Here is a 21486-nt window from a genome sequence, read left to right as displayed (position 1 = left end):
GTTGGTCAGACAGACCCATCACGTCTTAAAGGGGGTTTTAAAGAGACAAATACATAAATCACATACATGAATGTGGCTAGTGCCACAAATGACTAAAAACGGTCTTGTATTTGTATTTTGCAATGTAACAAAGCATATACATTAGATCGATATATAGGCTCAGCAATCATAAGGAGGAACTAGTTGATACATGCGCTACTGTCAGTTCTCCCAATGTCATTTTTTCGCTAAATATTACTAGAACGACTACTTGGTCCAAACAGCCGGTTAAGTAACTTACACAAAATTATAATCATTATTGCTTTTAAATTCTCAGGTTTCACCGAGAACGCCGAACTGCTCTCTGACAATCTCTTCAGTCTTATATTATTTTTCTGTTATTTGTTTTCCGGGGGGAAGTAAAACATTGGTGCACTCAACTCACGCATGCATGTTTTCAGATTCTGGTCTTTATTTATCTCCATTGTTTACAATTTAAAGGATTTTTGTTTGGTAAACGTTACAATGTTAGGCAAATGAACTATGAACTAGTAGCAACCAATTTTATTAGAATCATTTTCTCGTGAGCTCATTGTCATTTAATTCTAGGATTTTTTAATTTATTTTTGCTGTGAACACCGTGGTAAGTTGAAAGAAATGTTGCACTTAAGTTAGGCATATTATCTATATAAAAACGATACAGACTCGCAGTTTAATTTTTACAGAGACTGTACACTATTTCTGTTCAAATGATTGCAAGCTAAATGATGAATACACTGTGTAAAAACATACATATCTCTTCAGTCATATGTATCAAACACGATTGTTTTGCGCTACAGCAGGTATACTAGTGTTGCTTTGACTGTACATATTGTGCACATATGACATTGTTACACTCAAGTCAAAATGAGATGTATACTGACTAGACAAAAATGGAACGTGCCTTAGCTATCGCATGGCCCTGATGACAGATTCCCGTGTAGCATGTGATAGTGCATCCCCTGCCATGCTACACCGACGCAAAGTATAATCTTATAGCGCTGCAGTTCTGTTGTTTGTCTCAAAAGGTTGCACGACCCTTTGATGTTCTTGACCTTTCTACTAGAGTTGTGCGCTTTCACATTGTGTTTTTTTGTGCGTGCAAATATTGCCATGACGTTAAGAAACTAACCGATTTCACCTTCGCTGCACCCTTACCCTAGTAATAGGTCACATCGATCCATCGCTGCCACATGGCTTTAACATCTGACAATATAACACTGCAGGCCAAACACTTTGAGGTGTTGTCTATACAGTTGGTACTCATTTTTCTTAGTGCATATCACTGACATATGTTTTCATTTTTTTTTTAAATTTTAGTTAATAGTTGAAGTTAAAACTAACTATGTCTTTCCTGACGCACCTCCACAAATCAATTTCTCCCATGATGTACACAACATTTCCCCTTGTGCTTTCAGATCAGCTATGTCTCAAGAGAGTCTGCATGGGAAATGGACTGTCTCAAGTAGTGACGAGGAGGACCCTGCTCCTCTGAGTCTACAGCCTGTGAAAAAAGAGGAGCACCCTGACAAAGACAGAGCTATAAGTCATGGGAAACAGACAACATTGTTTAATGTGAAGCAGGAACCTGAACACTCTCCAAAGTCGGATAAAAACAAGTCCTACATGGAAAGTGGACATCATAAGCCATCGGTTTCTGGAAAGACTTCTAATAAGTTTTTAGGTTCCGGATCTGAGGAAAGAAAGAACGCACCTTCCAATGAACAAAAACGTCTTCCATTTATGACATCTAGTGATTCTGGAACGACCACTCCCGCTGTCAAAAGAAAGAAAGAGATCGAAAACTCTGGCTGGTGTCTCTCCAGCAGTGATGAGGAGACTGACTCTGAACATACAGGTGAAAGAGCCACTGGGAGGCGGAGTCCAAGTCCCAAGAAAAGGAAATCCGAAGCGGAGAAGCGTTCACCAAGCCCGGGGGACTCCCAGCAGCTGAATGAATCTTTAAATTCCTGGGATTTACTGGAAAGAGGGGAACCTTTCCGATTTTATCTGAATAAAGTCACTGGCATATCAAACAGGTACAACGCTGGGGCTCTGAATATTAAAGGTAATAACTAATAAAAATGTGTTGGCTTGAATAGTTTTTGGATTTTTTTTATTTTATTTTTATCAATGATAAATTATATATATATATATATATATATATATATATATATATATATTAATTTTTAATTTGTTTTAAACAGACATTCTATCGCCTCTCTTTGGGACGCTCAAAGCATCTGTTCAGGTATGAAAAGTTAGCAAATTCTTCTTGGAAAAGCAGATGCTGGTAATGTTACAATAGTTCTGTGGTCTTTATTATTGCTTACAGTTTGTTAATTGTACTTTATTTTGTTTTAGTTTAATTACTGCTTTGATGTGAAATGGCTGGTAAAACAGTACCCACCTGAGTTCAGGTAAGTCTTCCGTTGTTACAGTATGCGTTTTGTTATAAAGATTTCAAAACTAGGGCCCCGGACTCTTGTTTCACATTTAATTAAACATGTTTTTATTTGTGCTTACATCACTGGCTCAGTGGATCCAAAAAGTTAGTTAGTCGCATCCCAGTAAAAAATTCTATTAGAGTATATCTTAAGACATGTTATTAAAAAACAACAGCTAAGATTTGAAATTACTTAAACTGAGTTTCAGATATATTTGTTCCAACTAAATGTTTTTTTTTTTTTTCTATTTAAGGTCAAAACCTCTGTTGATTGTCCATGGGGAGAAACGAGAGTCAAAAGTTCGACTGCATGAGGAAGCTCATCCTTATGAAAACGTGCGTCTCTGTCAGGTAAGACTGCTTTTATACCTGCGTCTGATAGAGTTCACTTTTCAAAGAACTAAACAGTACATTTAATAAATAAATATATTCATGTATTATGTGTTATGTTTAGTTTTTCTACTGAATGAATTGCTTTGAAGAGATTTATCTCTGTTGGCAGTGGCTCCTTTGTGTACCTTTCTACTCTACCGCTGAATTGCACAGGGTTCGTTATTTTAGTGCTTGTATACATACTGTTTCTCCACCAGGGGGTGGTATTGAATCACCATCTAGTTGACATGGTCTTTTCCAGTGTTGTAATCAACCGCTGAGATAGGTATCATATGTCACTCTACTTCACCTAGAACTTCTCAACCAGCCGTTTCTTGTTTTGTTTTTACAGGCAAAGTTAGATATAGCATTTGGGACTCATCATACGTAAGTATTTTGTCTTGATAATAATCTGCTTGATCTAGTTCCAGAAATGACAAGAGTCCCAGCAAATTGTGCAAAAAACAGATTCATATTTTTGTTGTTTAATGAGTAAAGACCCAAATTTATTTTATTATATCATCAAAAAATGAATACCAGCAAACATTATAAATGAGTGATTATCAATTGGTAGCGAGTTCAGATTTCTCTACCCTTATTTGCTTGTAGGGTCACAATACAATTTACACAATTGTATGATAAAGTATTTCAGTAATACCCCAGAGGATAATTTCATGACCTGCATATTAATTTTCTCTATAAACACTGTCAAACTTGATTGGATTCTCAGATTTTTCTAAAATCTAAAGATAGTTTAATTACAGGATTGAAGCACTGTTTCTTACGGCAGTGTCGTGAGCAATAAAACATAAAACCAGTGGATTGATTTTTCAATACAGTATAACATATGAATGTGTTTAACTCAGCAGTCATTCAACATGATATATTGGTAGCCAGTAAATGGAAATAAACTTATATCCTTGCTTAAATATTTATAAAGTTAATTTCAGCTCCTCCCTGCAGACCTGTATTGCAAGCTGCAGCAGTTGGAGGTCAAAGTAAAAATCTGAACTATGACTGACTTAGGCCATAATGACCCTTCAGAATAAAAACTCACTCACCTTAATTGTTTTTAATGCTAAGTCCCCCCCCCCCCCCCCCCCAGATGTTATAAATTGCTTTGTAAGACAAAATAAATAGGTGTATATAGAATGTCTTTTAAAGCAGTGTACTAATATGTTTAATAAAGTAATGTGAAAAGCTGTGTAGTAGTAACTTTATTGATGCAGAAATGCTTACTCGGTTGATTATTAATGGTTGCTTGGTGTATTTGTAATGTGCAGCAATGACAGTAACATTAACAGAAAGTAATGAAGTGGAGTGGGGGTGTCGTTTTTTTTTTCTTTACACTGCAAAGTACCATACAGTGTTACGCACATTCAGAATATTGGTGTACCAGTTACCAGCACAGGTCAGGATTCAGAAATACTGATTTAACAATCCGTATGGCTTATTCTGGTATTTAAATGGTATGGAAATCCCTATTGTTAGATTGGCAGTATAATTAAGAAATTAAATTTGTTCAATGTATATGCTGTACTTTCTATTGTGAGACTTGAAGCTGTCCGTTCTTTCATGTTTGAAACTTCTCTATTTCATTTATTTGGAAGAATTTGTAATTCACTTGTACACAGTTTAGGCATCAACATGTTATTGGATTAAAATTTTTGTCAAACTAGAACATTTTCATAGAATGAAGTGTACAGTAGTTTGTCTCTAATTGTTCTGTCATGTCTTGCAGGAAGATGATGTTGCTATTATATGAAGAAGGTTTTCGAGTTGTAATTCATACATCAAACCTCATCCACGATGACTGGTATCAGAAAACACAAGGGTGAGTAATTCCATTAAATATACAGTATATCTATAAATAGTGTAATCCTAATGCAGGTTCTGCAATCTCGGTGGGTTTTTTGGAGGAAGTACCCTTGCTGCCTAAATAATACAAGGCAAGAATACAGAAGCATTAGGGGGCAGGAGAGGACAACTGTAGTGTCGGTGAAATTTATGTGTGCTGGTGATCTTTATTAAAACAACTCCAGGTTTGTAGATGGAGCTTATAACTGACATAAGCTACTCTATTTTGAAACAATGCCTCATGAAAAAATCAGAAGTCATAGATGCCAGGTTGCTGCAGTAAATGGCATAAGATTTTGTTATAAAATCAGAAACTTTCCATCAAGACTGTTGAACAAAAACAAAGTGTATGCTATCACAGCTGTTCAGGATTGTTGCATGACTTTATACCGGTATGTGTTGCAGGGCTACGTCCAGTCGTTTAAAGATGTTTGTAGTTTTTTTGGATTGGAGAGAATGAACTCTGTTAGCTTACAGAATGAGCTGATTTGAATGTCTCCAGCGGGAAAGCATGACTTGCCTCTAATATAATACCTTTTGAAAGTCTGTAAGCTCTATTCCCCATTGTAAAGTATTTTCTGAAACCAAAACGGAACATGTCAGGGTTACTGTCTGGGTCAGATCAGAGAGGCTCATGCTTCCCATGCAAATCCTTATGCAGATTATACTGTAGGTGGATTCAACATCAACATGTTGCTCATGCAGAGCACCGTAAACAGATTCAGAGAATGCTAATCATACCATTATGTTTGATGAGTTGCATGTAGAGCTTCATCTATAACTATTAAACACTCAATAGTACTAATTTTATTATCACTGCAATTACTTGTTTTGTCCATTTCGTACAATTTAGATTTTCTACGCTTATTTGTTTTGCTGTAGACCCTTGTCTGGTTCCATGAGTATGCAAAAGAGTTCCTGATCGACTGATGAACTGACACATTTCAGGGATGAATACCAGAGAAAGACAAGGAGTTGTCAATAAAATCTTTTTTTTTTTTTTTTTTTAAATCAGAAACTAGGAAGGTGAACACGTTTCAGCTAACAGATGAAAAGTCATGAAAAGACTGAAGTGGTGTTTAAACCAGTCTTTGGACTAAACCCAGATAAATTCACTTTAAAACTGGAATGGTATATATTAAACTGATTTCTTTCGTTAGGATATGGCTGAGTCCACTGTATCCCAAGTTACCAGAAGGAAGCTCTGACACAGCTGGGGAATCCTGTACAAACTTCAAACACGACCTGATTGAGTACCTTGTATCGTATCGCTCTCCTACCCTCAATGAGTGGATAAACCATATTAAGGAGTATGATTTATCTGAAACTAGGTAATGATCAGATCTCATATAGAAATAATTATGTTAGTAACACTCCCTATTGCAGAGGACTAGTGTTTGTCATCACAGTGTTCCTGGTTTCACAGACCCTGATTTACGCTAATCTTACTACAGGGCCTATTAAAGGAATGCTTTGTACTCTCTGGATTAGCATGTTATTTGTTTTTTACTGTTTTTGCACACATGGATATTTGGAATGTTTAAGTCAGTATGTTTTACCTTTGCGCATTTTCAGAATAAGCCTGAACAAGATGGAATTTCTGTAATGAGGGTCATATAAAAATGACCATTGCAGGGTGTGCACAGGTAAACTCTGAAAACGAAAACATACTGCAGCACTTCTTGCTCTTCAAATGATTGGTTGTTAGTTTTTTTACTGAGGCTTATATACACATATATCCAGTGCATATGTTAAAGGATGTTTAACACATTGGCTCATCGCTGTTTAACTTCCTTCAGGGTTTACCTTATTGGGTCAAGTCCAGGGCGATACCAAGGCGCTCAGAAAGAGAAGTGGGGACACCTCAAACTCAGGAAGGTATAACTGTTTAAAGGTCTGGTGTGGGTATCATGTAGTGTTATGATCTATCAAAAAAATGGTTATAACAGATATTCACAATTTCTTTAATCTTTTTGGATTTACTGTTATTTGCAAACCGTTTTTTAAACACAACCTTTTATTGGAAAGTTCAGGCATGGTGATAGAACGGGTTGTGTTGCTGATATTGCTGACCCCTGCTGGAGAAATGAGGTAGTAGGACATGAGCTATATTACTACTGATGCTTACATACTAGATAACACATAGGATGCTAAAGGACTAAGTGGAGTACATCTACTACATAAGTGCTGGTTTGTTCACATTTCGATACTACCTTGGATGAGGTTAAAACTCTACTTCACTACAACTGTAAGTGCAGGCTGTAGAAAAGCTGAAGTTTAGAAGGTGCCTCTCAGTAGCCAATTGAAATCTCCAATCATTTCAGCATCTGCCTTGGCTGTTGCGACAGTGCTGTAACATAGTCACTTTCATGAGGGAACAATGAACATGTTAAATGACAATAAATAATGAACTAATATGATGTATATAATGCTTTACGTCTGATAAAATGAGAATGGCAATGAACCAGATTTGTACATTTGTTTATGTTCCTAAAAGCTATTAAGCGAACATGCATCATCAGATTCCGGTGAGGAGACCTGGCCAGTTATTGGTCAGTATTCGAGTATCGGATCACTGGGGGCAGATAAAACCAAGTGGCTAACTTCTGAATTTCAACAGACTCTCACGACTCTTCAAAAAGGTGTTACATTTCTACCCAAACACGAGATCCCACTTCACTTGGTGAGTAGTTGAACAGAGGATGTAAGCTTAGAGGTGTTGATGAACTTTCTTTATGCAAATTCATAGTCTTCCTTCTGTGTGGCTTACTAATACTGTGAATATGAACCGCTTCTTTTTGTGTGAGAAACAAAAGACATAAGCTATTTCATAAATTATTAATTGAGCCTTGACACATGTGTCTGTCTTCTTGCTTTCACACTTCTTTCAAGTAATTCTAGGAAGTGTCAAAACAAGCCTGAGTCTAAATTAGTTTTCTTGTAGCTTCAGTGGGGTCATGGGCTGGGTGCTACATTTTTATTTACTTGAGAATAATGAACATCCTGTCTTGATGGATGTTGCTCAGAAATAAAAAACAAAAAAGAGCCCTTTTTGCCAATGGATTTTAAGATAGCTGGTTTTAAGATAGCTGTCAACTGTTTAGGGCTTTTGTTATCATATGCTATTCCATGTCCATTCAGAGCTATTGCATCTGCACAGTTCAAATTGTATTTTGAAGTCTTAAATACTGTAGTGCAACATTTAAATGCTTTTATCCCTTCCGAATGAACTTTTAAGTAGAGGCAAATTCTTGAAAAATGATTAGCAATTCAACAAAAAAGAACCCAGTTACTCCCTTAGGTGGTGTTATCCTTCTGGGGATGAATTGTCCCAGCTACAGGAATATAGTGAAAGCACATACGAATATAACGCTTACACTTCAAACTACCTTGAGAGTCCCTCATCTAATTTGATGGTGGCACAAGTTTTTAAAGGTATGGCTTACAAAAATTAGAGTTTTGTATACCTGCCTCCACTATAGAACAGGGTACTAACTAATTTCCTGTTGTATCTAACATTTTGAATTGAGCTAGGAATGTTTTTTTTTTTCTGATACTTAAATGTTAATATTTTTTTTAACACATGAAAAAAAAAATTAAGGCACACCTAACCTTGTTACCTAGCTAATCCAACTTGCAATAAAACCAAGTATGAGTGAAACTGCTATGCTTTCGGGATCTTTCCGTCCCTGGATTAAATAACCTTACTGTTTTTTTTGCTTTTTCATTTTACATAGATATATCCAACGGTGGAGAATGTCAGAACAAGTTTGGAAGGTTATCCAGGTAACCTAATTAAATGTACATGTCTGTGTTCATTATTATTTAATAAAATATTTCATGTAATACATTGGTTTTCCATATTTGCAATAAAAGTTCAATTAAAAATGTATTTATAGCTATATGCTCATACCAGCTGAGTTGGACGAACGGAAATGACTCAACCTTAGGTCAATGCCTTACATTAGTTCATTACTTTGTGTTGGAAAGCCCTTGAAACAACCTTTCAAGTGAGAGGAATGTTATTACCTGACATGCAGAAAGAAGGGCGCAGGTGCTTCAGACTCTTTCTCACCATCAGTTACACAGCACTTATTTGGTTTGCACACGTGCCCGGCAGTATTTTTTCGTTCACTTGTGGTTTATGCATCATCAACCAAAAACGGATGAAACACCTCCACAGAATTTGGTCCACTTGAGTTGGAATGACCCTGTATTATATATACTGTAGTGTACATTTGGAGTTGCAAAACTCCAAGGTTACAGAGATTTTTTCTATCAATTAAAATACTTGTGAAGAGGGTGTATATGGCTTTAAAAAGTCTGGAGAAAGCTTTTTGTTTTAAAATTTGATGTTATTTCTACTGCTCCACAGCTGGTGGCTCATTACCGTACAGTATACAGACCGCACAGAAACAACTCTGGCTTCATTCATACTTCCAGTAAGTAAGGTCTTTGATTTTTTGGGGGAATGGACCATTATACATTTAATACAGTTTAAAAAAACAAACAAGACAAATGTATGCTATATTGTAACAGATTATTTGATGTAAAACAAAAAAAAAATAGGTGACAACAAATAACAGCAAGTCCTTGATCGGCATTATTTTGTTCTGATGATGTAATATTACACAAAGTGGTTGATTGGGATCTGTTTTTTTATTTATTTATTTATTTTTTAGCTACTAGTTAGGATGGAAGTTTGTGACAAGCTACAGCGGCACCGGCTGCTTGAGTTTGGCTTCATGTTCCTTAAATAAAATCACAGAAAAAAGGTGTTTTATTGCATTTTTTATTTTTCCTTTACATATCCTTGGTAACTTAGTGTTACCGAGTCTAGAAAGACTCCCAGAAGAAACCAGGCATGTATGAATTAACATGGTAGCATCAACACTTTTTATTTTTATTATGAAGTTATTAGACGTGTTTTCTTTATTAAGTGTCAGTTATGTATATTCCACAATATTGTCATTATTATCAAAATATGAGAAAATATGCTAACTAGTTATAACACATAACATTTGCAGCTACATTTCAAAGAACAATCCATTTGTCAAACTTTCTTTTATTTCATTTGGATTTTTAAGTAACTGAAGTGTAATGTTATTTTTTTGGTTTAGTGGGGACTGGAAAATAAGAATGCTGATAATTCCTCAAAAGACACATTTCATAGTTTTCTTGCACTGAAAAAACAGTGTGTTTGTTATTCTTCTATGTCAGACTGATGCCCCATTTCAGTAGACATGCTTTATTAACAGGGTTGCAAATAACATCTCTGCATAGAAGTCTTAATGAGAACTGCCAGCCCAGAGTAGTTATATGTAGCTTTCAAAATGCAAAGCTTTTTATATCTTGGTGCAACTTCTCTTCAAAGCATTAACAGTCTGTTACAAAGAGTCTCAACTGCATAGCTTGCAAGCAAAGCACTTCAGAAAAGGCATTACTGACACTCATTATATTAATATTACATTTTTTTTTTTTCAAATGTGTTTTTGGGATTTAACTGTTTCGCTGTACATTGAAACTGTAATATATACAACTGCTGATATTGAAACTCAGCGTAAGTGTCTGACATGAAATTATGCCACTGTATATTACTATTATGGGGCATTCATCCCCTTCCACACCTTTAAATGCAAAATGACTCTGATACTGCCAATAACTGTGCTAAAGAATGTTCAGACCACAAGTTCCATCACAATTAAATAAGCGCTTCTACAGATATGTACAAATGTAACTGTGACATACAGACAGACAGAAAGACAAATAGCCCGACTCCAAACATCCCCAGATTGGGATGCACTCATTGACTTTTGCTAAAGAAGGTCCTTTCAATACAATTGAAGGAGTAGTTGTGACCTATGAACATCCTGTACATCTGCCTCCTCTACATCCGTATGGCCCTAAGGGATATTTATCTTTTGCGAACATCATCCATAGTGTTATCTTTATGATTTGTGAGACACATGTCTTGCATTTGCAAAGTACTAGCTTTTTCTCCTGTTTCGGTAAAGAAAATGTGTCTAAAATTAATTGGAAAACCTTTTATTTACATGAAAAGAGAAAAGTACAGCACTTCAAATCTGCACAAGAAATCAGTAATTGTGTAAGTGTTATCTGCAAGGCTGATTTAAATCACATTAGTGTCCATGTCCATTATTGAATATGCATGTCATTGTTATTTTATATTCAGGCTTTGATTTCAGATGCACCATGATTATTTAAATGCATCTGGTGTCTTTAACCAGGATTACAAGATTAGAAACTGAACTGCTTAAACGAATCTGTTCCTTCTCACTGAGTAGAGGTTTTCAAGTACAGTGAAAAATAAGAACAGTAATTGCCTGAGCATTTTTATAAAATATATATTTTTTCTTTATTACAAAAGTGAAGCCACGTATTTAATTTGGTAGTGATTCTTTCTTTCTTTCTTTATTTATCAGTTTATGACGCATCCTAAAGGGCTGCGTTTCTATTTTGCAGTTGTTTGCAGTTTTATATATAACACAACTGACACGTCTTAAGATTAGGTTTTTATTAAACTGTGCAAGGACATTTGTTATCATATGCTATTCCATTGTCTTTGTGCTGGGTGATGTATGTAACCAGTTTACCTTGTTGTATAACTCTTATGTTTTCTAGTAAATGGTCAGCTGATGTCACAGGAAGAACCCATGCCATGCCACATATAAAGACCTACGCCAGGATCTCTCCACACTTTAAAGAACTCGCTTGGTTTGTTGTAACTAGGTAAATATCTTTTAATTGACTGATGTTGATGGATTCCTATTTTAGTTAATGATAAGGATTTACTGTAGCACATTTACCTCTATGGGTGTTTAAGACCTATATCACCAACTACGCGAGGTGTTTCGCGTTCTCCATGGTGACATGCTGTGATGTTTTTTTTTTTCTTTAACTTGGCACACCCTGCCACCAAATGTGGTAATTTCAGCACGGGTTTTAAAGGCAAAAACCCTGATGCCAGCATTAAGCTTTTGAGCTTGCCTTGCTGATAACCCAGTCATGCAAACAGTATTTCATTTTTAATAAACAATTATTGTATTAAGTTTCTTAAGTTAGTTCACTTGTAAGTAACCAAGTGTTAGCAAAGTATCTATGCATAACTCTGGTGGACTAATTTATGGCAGCATTTGAACTTCAAATGGTGTTGTGATGTAATGGTGATCCCTTTGAGTGGTGGGCTCCAGTGCATTACGCATAATATTTAATTGAGGGGTTATGTGACATCATAAACAGAGAGTGGCCTCGGGTAAAGTTCATTTTCTGCATCGCGATGGGGTCATTCGCAAGACAACCCCAAGCCGAACACAAAAAGATTAATAATAATCATGGAAATTAGATGCACTGCATCCACTAGAATCATGTGATTTGACAGCAAGGTATCAGGAAGAAAAAAGTACTTGGCCACAGTGGTTGCTTAGAAACGCCAACTTGAGGTGCAGAAAATTCATTAACAAGATGACTATCTTGTCTCTGTCTGGGAGTAATAGGCAATTGTTTCAGAATATACAGCAATCAAAAAGACTATTCTGCTCCGTTCTCAAGAGGACATTTGCAAAAAGAGAGATGTGGGCTTTGTTCTGTTTTGAATTGTATATTTAACTGCTTTCTCTCTAGTTTTTTGTTATACTTTGATAGTGTTGTTGTAGCATCTTTGCTGTGTATTCAGTGTATATAAAAGAACACATCAGCACATGCAAGAATAAAACAATCCTAAACAAATTGCAAAAAAACACTTTTAATTCCTTCTTGCCATGAAATGTGTGTGTATAAAATTAACAATAAAATGATCTAGGTCTCTGTTTAAGGGAATGAGTCAGCATGCATTTAATAGAGTGCACACAAAGCTTAGGACAATATTATTTGCCTATTCCTTTCCTTTGACTTGTAATGTGTTACCCTTAAGCAACTTATCTTGCAGTAACATCAGTGGACGCAGAAGTGTAGCTGTGCTCAGCTGTCAGATGTACATTGCCACACATTGTGCTTTAGTTTTGGTTATAGTTTTTCTTTGTACTGTAAGAATCACTCAGGACAACTCTGAACTCCAGCTTTTGGAAACATCACCTTATTTTGCTTCAATCTAACACTGTGACTTTTGAACTTTACTGTTTGAGATACTGCTGTGTTTTTGATGTTCCACACTACTGTCTTGCAAAAACCACTGAAAACCAAACAGGTACAGTAGTTTTCGTCAGAATCTGTCTGATTACCATTCATAGCTAGGCATCAGAAAAAGTTCTCTGGGTCCTGGTAGGAATCAAAGCAACAGGCCACCACACTCTGCATTGCTATAATTGTGCTTGCCATTGAGGCTGCTGTCTTTTCTAATGAGGTAAGCTTGTGCATGTCAGGGGAAGGCAGAATTTGGGTGCAGTGTTTCAAGTTCTAGGGATTGGATAAATTCACACCAGAATACTTTCCCTGGGGCTGACAATCTGATATACTAGTTTTAATATATTGCATGCTTGAGTTCATATTTTAAACTGAATTATTATTAAATGGGTGTGTTTCACTTTTGCAAAATACAGGTCTGAAGGTCAGTAGTGTGGAGGCAGTATTCTTAGTAATGGAGTAATAATAAGAAGTGGGTGGACAGGTTCTTATTTAATGCATTAGAAACCAAGCAATTATTTTTACAGCAGTTCTTAAACAACCTCTCCACTTGCATATTAAATAATGATAATGTTCTGTACTTGGTTAGAGCATGCTAATGAGGTGGGGGTACAGTATGTTTCCAAACAGATAATCTCATTGAGCATGGTTTACTTTTGGTGAATAAACACAAGGTCATTCAAAAGTTGTCAGAGCCCTAAGATTGTCAAGTTCTTATCTCTTTACAGACTTTGGGTGCTCATGGTCTGGTATAATTCATCTGCACATCTCTACTATTCTGTATAGAGCTGGACCAACAATGGTATTTATTTCAGTTATACTGCAGGGCAACAGTAGTGTTCAGAATTGGTTAGGGGGAAAAAAACACTATGAACGTGGTGGGGTAAAGGTAGCAATAATAAACAAATTCCCAACTTTGCTAATTTTAATACATTTTGGGGGTACAAAGATTACTTTTTTGTCTGTAGGTACCCATGGTAGATGCTACTTAACTTTTACCTACCAATACTAAAACCTAGGTATCAACTCTTATTTTTCAGTGCAAATCTGTCGAAGGCTGCCTGGGGTTCTATGGAGAAAAACAACACCCAGCTAATGATTCGTTCATATGAACTGGGTGTTCTCTTCCTGCCTTCTGCGTTTGTAAGTATCTTCTGTGCCAGCAGGGGATTTGCTGTGAATTTTACAGACTACAGATATACTCATTTATTGCTGATGCACTTTCCTTGTTTTGTTTTATACTTGCCTGCTTATCACAGGCACTAGGCTGGCTGGTGCCTTGGTGCAAATCTGTTGATACTTGTTTCTTTCTTAATTCAGATAAAACTGTACATTTCACTTTGTAGAAGTGGGGAGATCCACTGCAGTTGTTGCAAATTACGTCACACCTTGCTATCACTCTGTAATTAGGCCTCTTGTATCAGAGCGGGTTTCAGAACCATTTGAAAAGTTGCTAAGCAACCACTTCATTCTCCTGTCAACCCATTTGAATGAAAGGGAGAGCCAACTCCAAAAAGGGATTACAGAAATGTATGGGAAATGTATGGGAAGTTTAAAATGATTTTTGCCTACTCATATTCTGATGAAATGATTAGTGGCAAGGTAAACTGGAGAAATCAACCACAATATACAGTGCTCCCCCTTTATAACGCTGTAGTCGGGAGCCATAGTTAAGAGACTGTGCTATTTGTGTTCCGCCTTATAACGAGAATACTAGTGTTAGTGTAATGGCATTATGGGGCAAATGGGAGCCATGACCGTACCGCCTTATAACCTCCTTATAAAGGGCCGCCTTATAAAGGGGGAGCACTGTATTGTCTTTTAATATGAAACATTTCCATCTTTCCATGAACTTGTCAGATTTTAGAAAATATAACGCATTGTAAAGATTTACTAAAAAGTATCCACCATCTGTGGCAAATTAAAAACAAAAATGATAGGAGCTTTTAAGTTCAAGAAATTCTGGTATTGAGTAACTGTGTAGTCAGTCCACTGTGCATATTCCTCGGTCTAGTTATCTATCAACAGTACCACGAGCTTGGGCTATTCTATATTTTTGTTGCAACGTGCATTTAATTTTGTTTGTTTTTTCTTTTTCAATTAAGTGATGTTTTATAATTTGCATTTAAATTTTTTATAAACCTTATTAATTTGCAAAGATATATATATATATATATATATATATATATATATATATATATATATATATATATATATTGCTGTTAAATGTTATCATTTGTAATATTATATACAGTGTTTTGGACTGCTACCAGCCATACACATTAAGTATTTTGTGGATAACACTGGAAAACCAAAGGGTAGTCCCTTTATGATGCAGAATGTCTAGAGCGGAATTTGTGCTTGACTATCCAGTTTAGTATTCGCCTCCCTCTGATAAGGATTTTCATAGGTAGGCCTAGTCTGGCAGCAACAGATGTTTTCCCGGTTATCCTTCATTGATAATAACATTCCACATTGTTATTTTGGATGACTAGTTAGCTCACTGTTCTCTGTGTTGTATCCCACTAATACAATGGCCTCCGACGATCACACCTCATTTGAAGTCAGATAGCTCTCTCTTCGAGACGTGGCATCAAACTGCCTTTTATAACTACCATCGGTAATATGCAGATCAGCAACAGCTGGTGTGGTACAGTGCATTATATGCGCCTCATGTGGGGTGGGCCAGCATGTTTTCCTTGACACTTTATATAAGGTCTTGGAATCTCAGTGAAGTGAGCAACCTTGTTGGAGGTGGACATTGTGATTTTTTTTTTTTTTTTTTTTATAACAGTTTCCCTAAACAATTTCCCGAAAGGCTCTTTGACCTTCATTTTCATATGTAATTTTCTTTCTGAAGCAAAATTGTATTTTGGCAATTACTGTCTTGTATATGAGTTATGTTGCGAGTATTTTATAATTGTGCTGCATGTAACCAAACAAGAATAATCCATGTCACAGCAGAGGGAATGGACCACAGCACCTCATTATCCATTTATAAAAAAAGCTAGATGTTTATTAAAAATGATAAACAGTCTCCCACACTTACAAAACAATGTAGACCCTGTTTTGTTTTGTTTTCTGAATGAGACAGTACAGTATATCCTTTGGCAGAGTAAAAGGCATTTGCTTTCTATATATCAGATTTTTAAAAAAAGGCTGTACATCAAAGAAACTCCACAGCATAATTGTGTGTAGTGGGTGTTTGAGAATAACACTCTTCGATCATTTTTTGATGTAGTTTTCCTTTTATCATGCACTCATTCCAGTTGTGTTAAAATGTGTATTGGGTTGGTCAGTATTGTATTGTCATATATATAAAGTACACTTTTATATGCAGGGTGAGTCATACAGACAGGGGAGCACAGGTTCGTGTCCTGGCTGTGCCAAGTAACTGGACGTCACTGGGGTCTGGATGGAGTGTCACATTGGCTCTGGCTCAATATAACTTTGTATAGATTCCATTCCATACCTCTTATTTATTTATTTTTAGGTAGGACAGATTTATATTTAATTAATTGTACATGATGTTTATATTGACCATGTGGTTATACATTTAAGGAACTGCAGTTAAACATTTTTTCCAACCCAATCTTATTGTGTCACTCAGAAATACTGTATACTTTCAGATCTCCAGTCAAACTCTCCAGATTGGCTCCCTAACTGTTTTTGCAAAATAATGATGAGTATTTTCTATACCAGGGCTCCTGCTTTTTCTCAAAATTTTAGGAGTTGATAAGCAATAAGTATAAAATACTTCTTGCATTATGTTCCTTTTTTATTGTAAAGTCTATCTGATATTTCAAAGCTGGTTGTTGCTCTGAAAGCAAGTCGTTCTAGATAAGAGTATAAATGAGGAAACAAAAATATGTCTGAAAACAACATTTGGCCATATCTGGTTAAATCCAACACAAGTTGGTTCAAAGTAATTTCCTCTCTATACGCCCTCATCTTGATTCTTATTGGAAACGTGTTCACATTGAGAACTACAATGAGTGGCACTAACTGATTCTTTTCTAGCAGTCTCTAGGCCAGACATGATGGGCTCATCATGTCTGACCTAGAGATGTGCAAGTGGATGAGGCATGTTTGGTGAGGCATTGTGGGAAAACATACTCTGCTGTGATCTATGGAGAGCAAGAGGCTCACCTTGCTAATGCTAAAAACTTTTTTTTTTTTTCTTCATGAAAATCTGAGTGTTTGTAGAATTCTAAAATGAGCTGAGTGAAAAAGGAATGAGATAATGGTACGTTATACTAGAGTTGGACAAAAAAATGTGAATCACCTCCATGTCATGGGCAACCAGAATGACTACATTATCGTGCAGGTATGCAAGATATTTAAATGGTACATCTTAGATATGGAGGCTCCTTCCAAACGTACTGCAAGGGTCTGTGAATGTGTCTGTTTGTCCTGCAAATAAACTAAACCTATACAGTAAATTAACCAGAGATAGACTTCAATTACCCTGCAACCACTTAAAAGCCTAAGGAAATTCTGACTTGAATGTGCTTTTTGAAGTGCTAAAGATATTTTTTTTGTCGCTAAAATTAAAGATGATATACTAGAGATAAGCTAGGCACTTAGTTCCTTTCTATTTCTTTATATTAAAGTGCAGCCCCTCAAATGATTAAAACCATGTTTTTCCACAGAATATGAAAACCTTCACAGTTCAGAAAACTCAATTTTCAGGCAGCAAGAACTCAGCCATGTCTTTTCCTGTTCCGTTTGATGTGCCACCTGAGCGCTACAGTGGCAAAGGTAATCCTCGTAATTTCAACATGTGTGTTTCTGAAAGCCAGGGAATGATCTGATCATGAAAGACAGACTGTATGGGGAAGGGGAAAGGACTTACAAAATCATAGTAGTCACAAAATATCTGAAAGGGCTTTTGTTGAACGACCATTCGCTACCTTAGCCACAGCAGCATGAAGTAGAGACTAAAAATAGTTCCCTTGCTTATCCAGACCTTGATGTTTTTTAGATGTGAACACTGCCACATGTATTGAATTTGTATAGCCATGTTTAAGCCAGGCCTTGCAGCAGTTCTGCTGTGACACCCCACCCCCCTATTCAAAAAATACGATTCAAATACAATAATAACCCTAATTTGACTAGTTATAGTTTTGCCTCAATGTTATAATGCAAATTGTTTTAAAATTAAGATGTGCTGCACCAAGAATGCAAAACCCCACTCAAAGAGTGACATCACAATAGCACTTCAAAGCCTGTTTGCATTGATAGTCATGTAGGGCTCATGTAGTACTTCAAATCGCATTTATATTTGATGCTTTCCATTTCCTTATAGGAGGGTTTTATGCCCATAATAAGCTTATTTCTTTCAGCAGTTTTATAACTGTCACGTTTTTTTCTTCAGTTACCATGTGCACATTTGAGAGCCGTATCCTAGGTATTTTCTGGGAGTGACTGGGATTAGTATTCATTTCTGAAATGTGATGTGAAAACATTATGCACTGTACTTCCCTGGACATCTTGAGTTCTCAACACCTCTTCAGGGAATGTGATTGGAATCAATTCAATCTGACAGCCTTCCAATGCCACTTTATGTAAAATGGGTTCTGGAGTAGAAGTACACTGACTTCGAAGTCCCAGACTCAAGAGGAGAAATTAACCCTTTCCCTCTTGGATACTTTTATCACATGATATCAGTGTAACGGAACCTTCCAGTATTTATTTTTGTTTTGTTTTGGGGTTTTTTTGTTGTTGATTAAATTAATAACGTCTTGATTTGCAGGTCATCAAGGTAGACATTATTTTGCTTTGCTTATGAAATCTGTTTTGTGATATAATGTAAGAATGCATTAGATAGATTTAATCCTGAATTTCAATGCTACCCACTAGCAACGCCAACTACATGCATGTGTATTGTTTTGCATGCATTCTTGTGTATTTTAATCATTTCAGGATATTTTGTTACATATTATTTCTAGAAGCTCTGCAATTCAAGGCATGAAGCTCAGTTCAGTAACTAGTATAATGCAATCTGGCCATGTCTTTAAGTTGTAGATGTGATTCATTAAAACCAATTCAGCCTCCTATTTACATTATCACGTGAAACAGTCAAGTGAGACAAGGATTTGGGAAATTAAAGAAAGAAAGTGTATTCTCCAACTTGCTGGCTCATTGCAGACACTTCTATGAGCTCAGACCACCAATTTAAGCAAAAAATGAGTTAGTAGGCTTGCTGCCTCTGTTTTTAACTGATCACGAAAAGCATTTGAGATGCAGACTGCATATTTTCAGCGATATGTAAAATCCTTGAGGAAAAATGTAACAGCACTCTTTACTTTGACCTGTGACCTAATATGACTGCCATATTGTGGCCATCTGACGTTTTGGTGTCCAAGACCAAATGCATTGGCTTGACATTGATTACACAGATGTGTTTAGGACACTTTAGGTCAGTTTAAGTATGAGGATCATCCAATAAAAAGGAACTATTCTGTGGCATAATAAATAGAAAAGCCTGAACAACAGAAACAAACAAAGAGAAATACCCCTCCACCTCCCAGCCTGGAATTGTGAATCATTATTTTACTGAGAAGGCTGCTTGGAAGCTTCCTCTGATTGCTTTGTTTGTGCCTCTTTTTTTAACTACTCAGCAAATTGCTTCTCTGTTTTAATAGAGTTTTGCAGCGCCAGTTACCATGGACACTGGGTTTCTGTTCCCAGTACATGAAAGCTTGCCTGGTACAGTTCCTGAAAGAGTAGTAATAAGATTTTAAAGCTCCTTGAATGTTGTTGACTTTTTGGTGCAGGCGATTGGGAATTGGCAGCTGCACAGTTCTGAGTTTTAGATGTTCCATTCTACAGGTCCCCTGGCTTCCAGGGGTTAGTGTGACCCTTGTCTGTGTTGCAGTGATCTTACCTTCAGCAAAATTCGAGTAAATTAGAAGTGTCATAGTCTGCATATCAAATGCACCTAAAGCTAGTTTCTGGGTACAGTATATAACTATATTGTATGTTTTTGGGGGGGGTTTTCAGCAATTTATGAATTTAAATTGTAATGTTACCTTTGATGAGGATGTATGTTTTGATGTTAATGTTTTAATTAATTTGTCTCTCCTTAGATAAACCCTGGATTTGGAATATCCCCTACACCTATGGTCCAGATACACATGGAAACATCTGGGTTCCTTCATAATTCACTTGTTTCATATGCAACACAGTTTGTATTTCCATCCAGGGATACCAAACAGTTCATTCAAGTGATTTGCGTTCCTGGTGCTGTAAAAATAAATAAATCAATAAACACATTAATAAAATGAATGAATAATTGTCACAATGTTGTATATTGGGTATATGGGTTATACTGTAATGATACACTTGCTATACAGCACATCCTAATTCACTATTGGTTGCTGTTTTTTTAATAACGTGCACAGAAAAAGCATACATTGTTATTTTGTAAAATTGTCATTTTGCAATCATTTTCTAATGTTCTTGTGGTTTGTAAATAATGTCTTTCATTGAGATCAATCGATGGAAGTTATTTCTTAAATCTTTCACATTTGCTTTTGTGTCAATAAAAGTCTTTTTAATAAGGTTGCTTTATTAACACTTCACTTTTTTTTTTCTTCCTTGTCACATTTTATAATCGGTTTCATGTTTGTTTTACTAGCATACAATGACACCCTGATACCCTTTTTTGATCACCAGCCACACCAGTGTTCTGAACATTGAGAGGAAATTGCTTATTCCTGCCTCTTGGTCCATTGGCAGCTTATACCAGGCATGCTTTCTCTGCTAGTCGCAGTACATTTAAAGACAGGGAAACATGTATAATATAAAAAAAAGTATAATTTATATATAGTATACGATAAAAATGGATTTTACATTGTGTAACTATTATACCCACACAATGAAGTTGCCTGTTTATTTATAGATATACTCGTTTTATTTGTAAACCGCAGGTTACTATCAACATGCCGAAGCCAATCTCTGGACTGCAGCAATGAGACCCTTCTAATAAATGCTTCCTTTCAAATGTATCTCAACCCGACCTTATGTCCTGCCTTGGTGAACCATGATGGTAGAACACCCGATATCCAGTCTTTGTACAAATACGATGTTATTAAGCCACAGATAGCCTATTGGATTCAATTCAATAAAATACTGAAGTGGAAACAACCATGCAAATTAAGTTTAAGAAGAACAAAATTCTTAATCGGCAAAAATAGTTCAAAAGAACAATGCAACACATTTGTACCATCGTATTGTATTGCCATATGTTAGTTTTTACTGGTTTCAAACCCGAGCGTAATGTATTTCTCAAGGTACTTCGTGTCTATATATGTCTTTTCTAAAATATGGAAAAAACAATGTTTTGATTTTACACTAAAAAAATACCAGTTTGCCTGTAAACGCGAATACACCCATCTCCTACAACGGTCTTCCATGCTGTCTTTTTACACAGTAGCAAGAGCCATAAATGCGAGTGTCTCAAGCACACTCCTAGTGGATCCAGTGACAGGTGAAATCAGACGTGTTAGACATTACTACGCTCGAAACAACGGAGGAACTACAGAGGAAGTTCATCTATACTGGTAGCTTCATATTAATCTAAAACTACATAAAAAGAGGCTATCGTTAAGAAAGGACTTACTGCACTATATGGAAACAAAAATAAACGG

At 36.1% G+C, this 21486-nt stretch overlaps 1 protein-coding gene across 2 annotated transcripts; it reads left to right on the top strand.

The window, feature by feature from the left end:
- Positions 1 to 75: 75 nt before the first annotated feature.
- Positions 76 to 20389, top strand: LOC131697607 (tyrosyl-DNA phosphodiesterase 1-like). 2 transcript variants are annotated; one of them, XM_058987738.1, is made up of 16 exons: positions 76 to 622; positions 1437 to 2086; positions 2226 to 2269; positions 2383 to 2438; positions 2719 to 2815; positions 3189 to 3223; positions 4578 to 4670; positions 5854 to 6024; positions 6493 to 6571; positions 7191 to 7376; positions 8431 to 8479; positions 9069 to 9135; positions 11336 to 11443; positions 13873 to 13975; positions 17485 to 17593; positions 19924 to 20388. In XM_058987738.1, the coding sequence occupies exons 2-16, from the start codon at positions 1444 to 1446 to the stop codon at positions 19995 to 19997; spliced, it is 1914 nt and encodes a 637-aa protein (XP_058843721.1). In that variant the 5' UTR covers positions 76 to 622; positions 1437 to 1443; the 3' UTR covers positions 19998 to 20388. The 2 variants fall into 2 exon arrangements, with proteins under 2 accessions (XP_058843721.1, XP_058843719.1); XM_058987736.1 differs by lacking the exon at positions 17485 to 17593 and having other exon boundaries at positions 19924 to 20389.
- The last annotated feature ends 1097 nt before the right edge of the window (positions 20390 to 21486 follow it).

This window comes from Acipenser ruthenus, chromosome 15 (assembly GCF_902713425.1).
Source record: "Acipenser ruthenus chromosome 15, fAciRut3.2 maternal haplotype, whole genome shotgun sequence".
Lineage (NCBI taxonomy): Eukaryota > Metazoa > Chordata > Actinopteri > Acipenseriformes > Acipenseridae > Acipenser > Acipenser ruthenus.
This window is presented reverse-complemented; position numbering and strand designations above follow the sequence as displayed.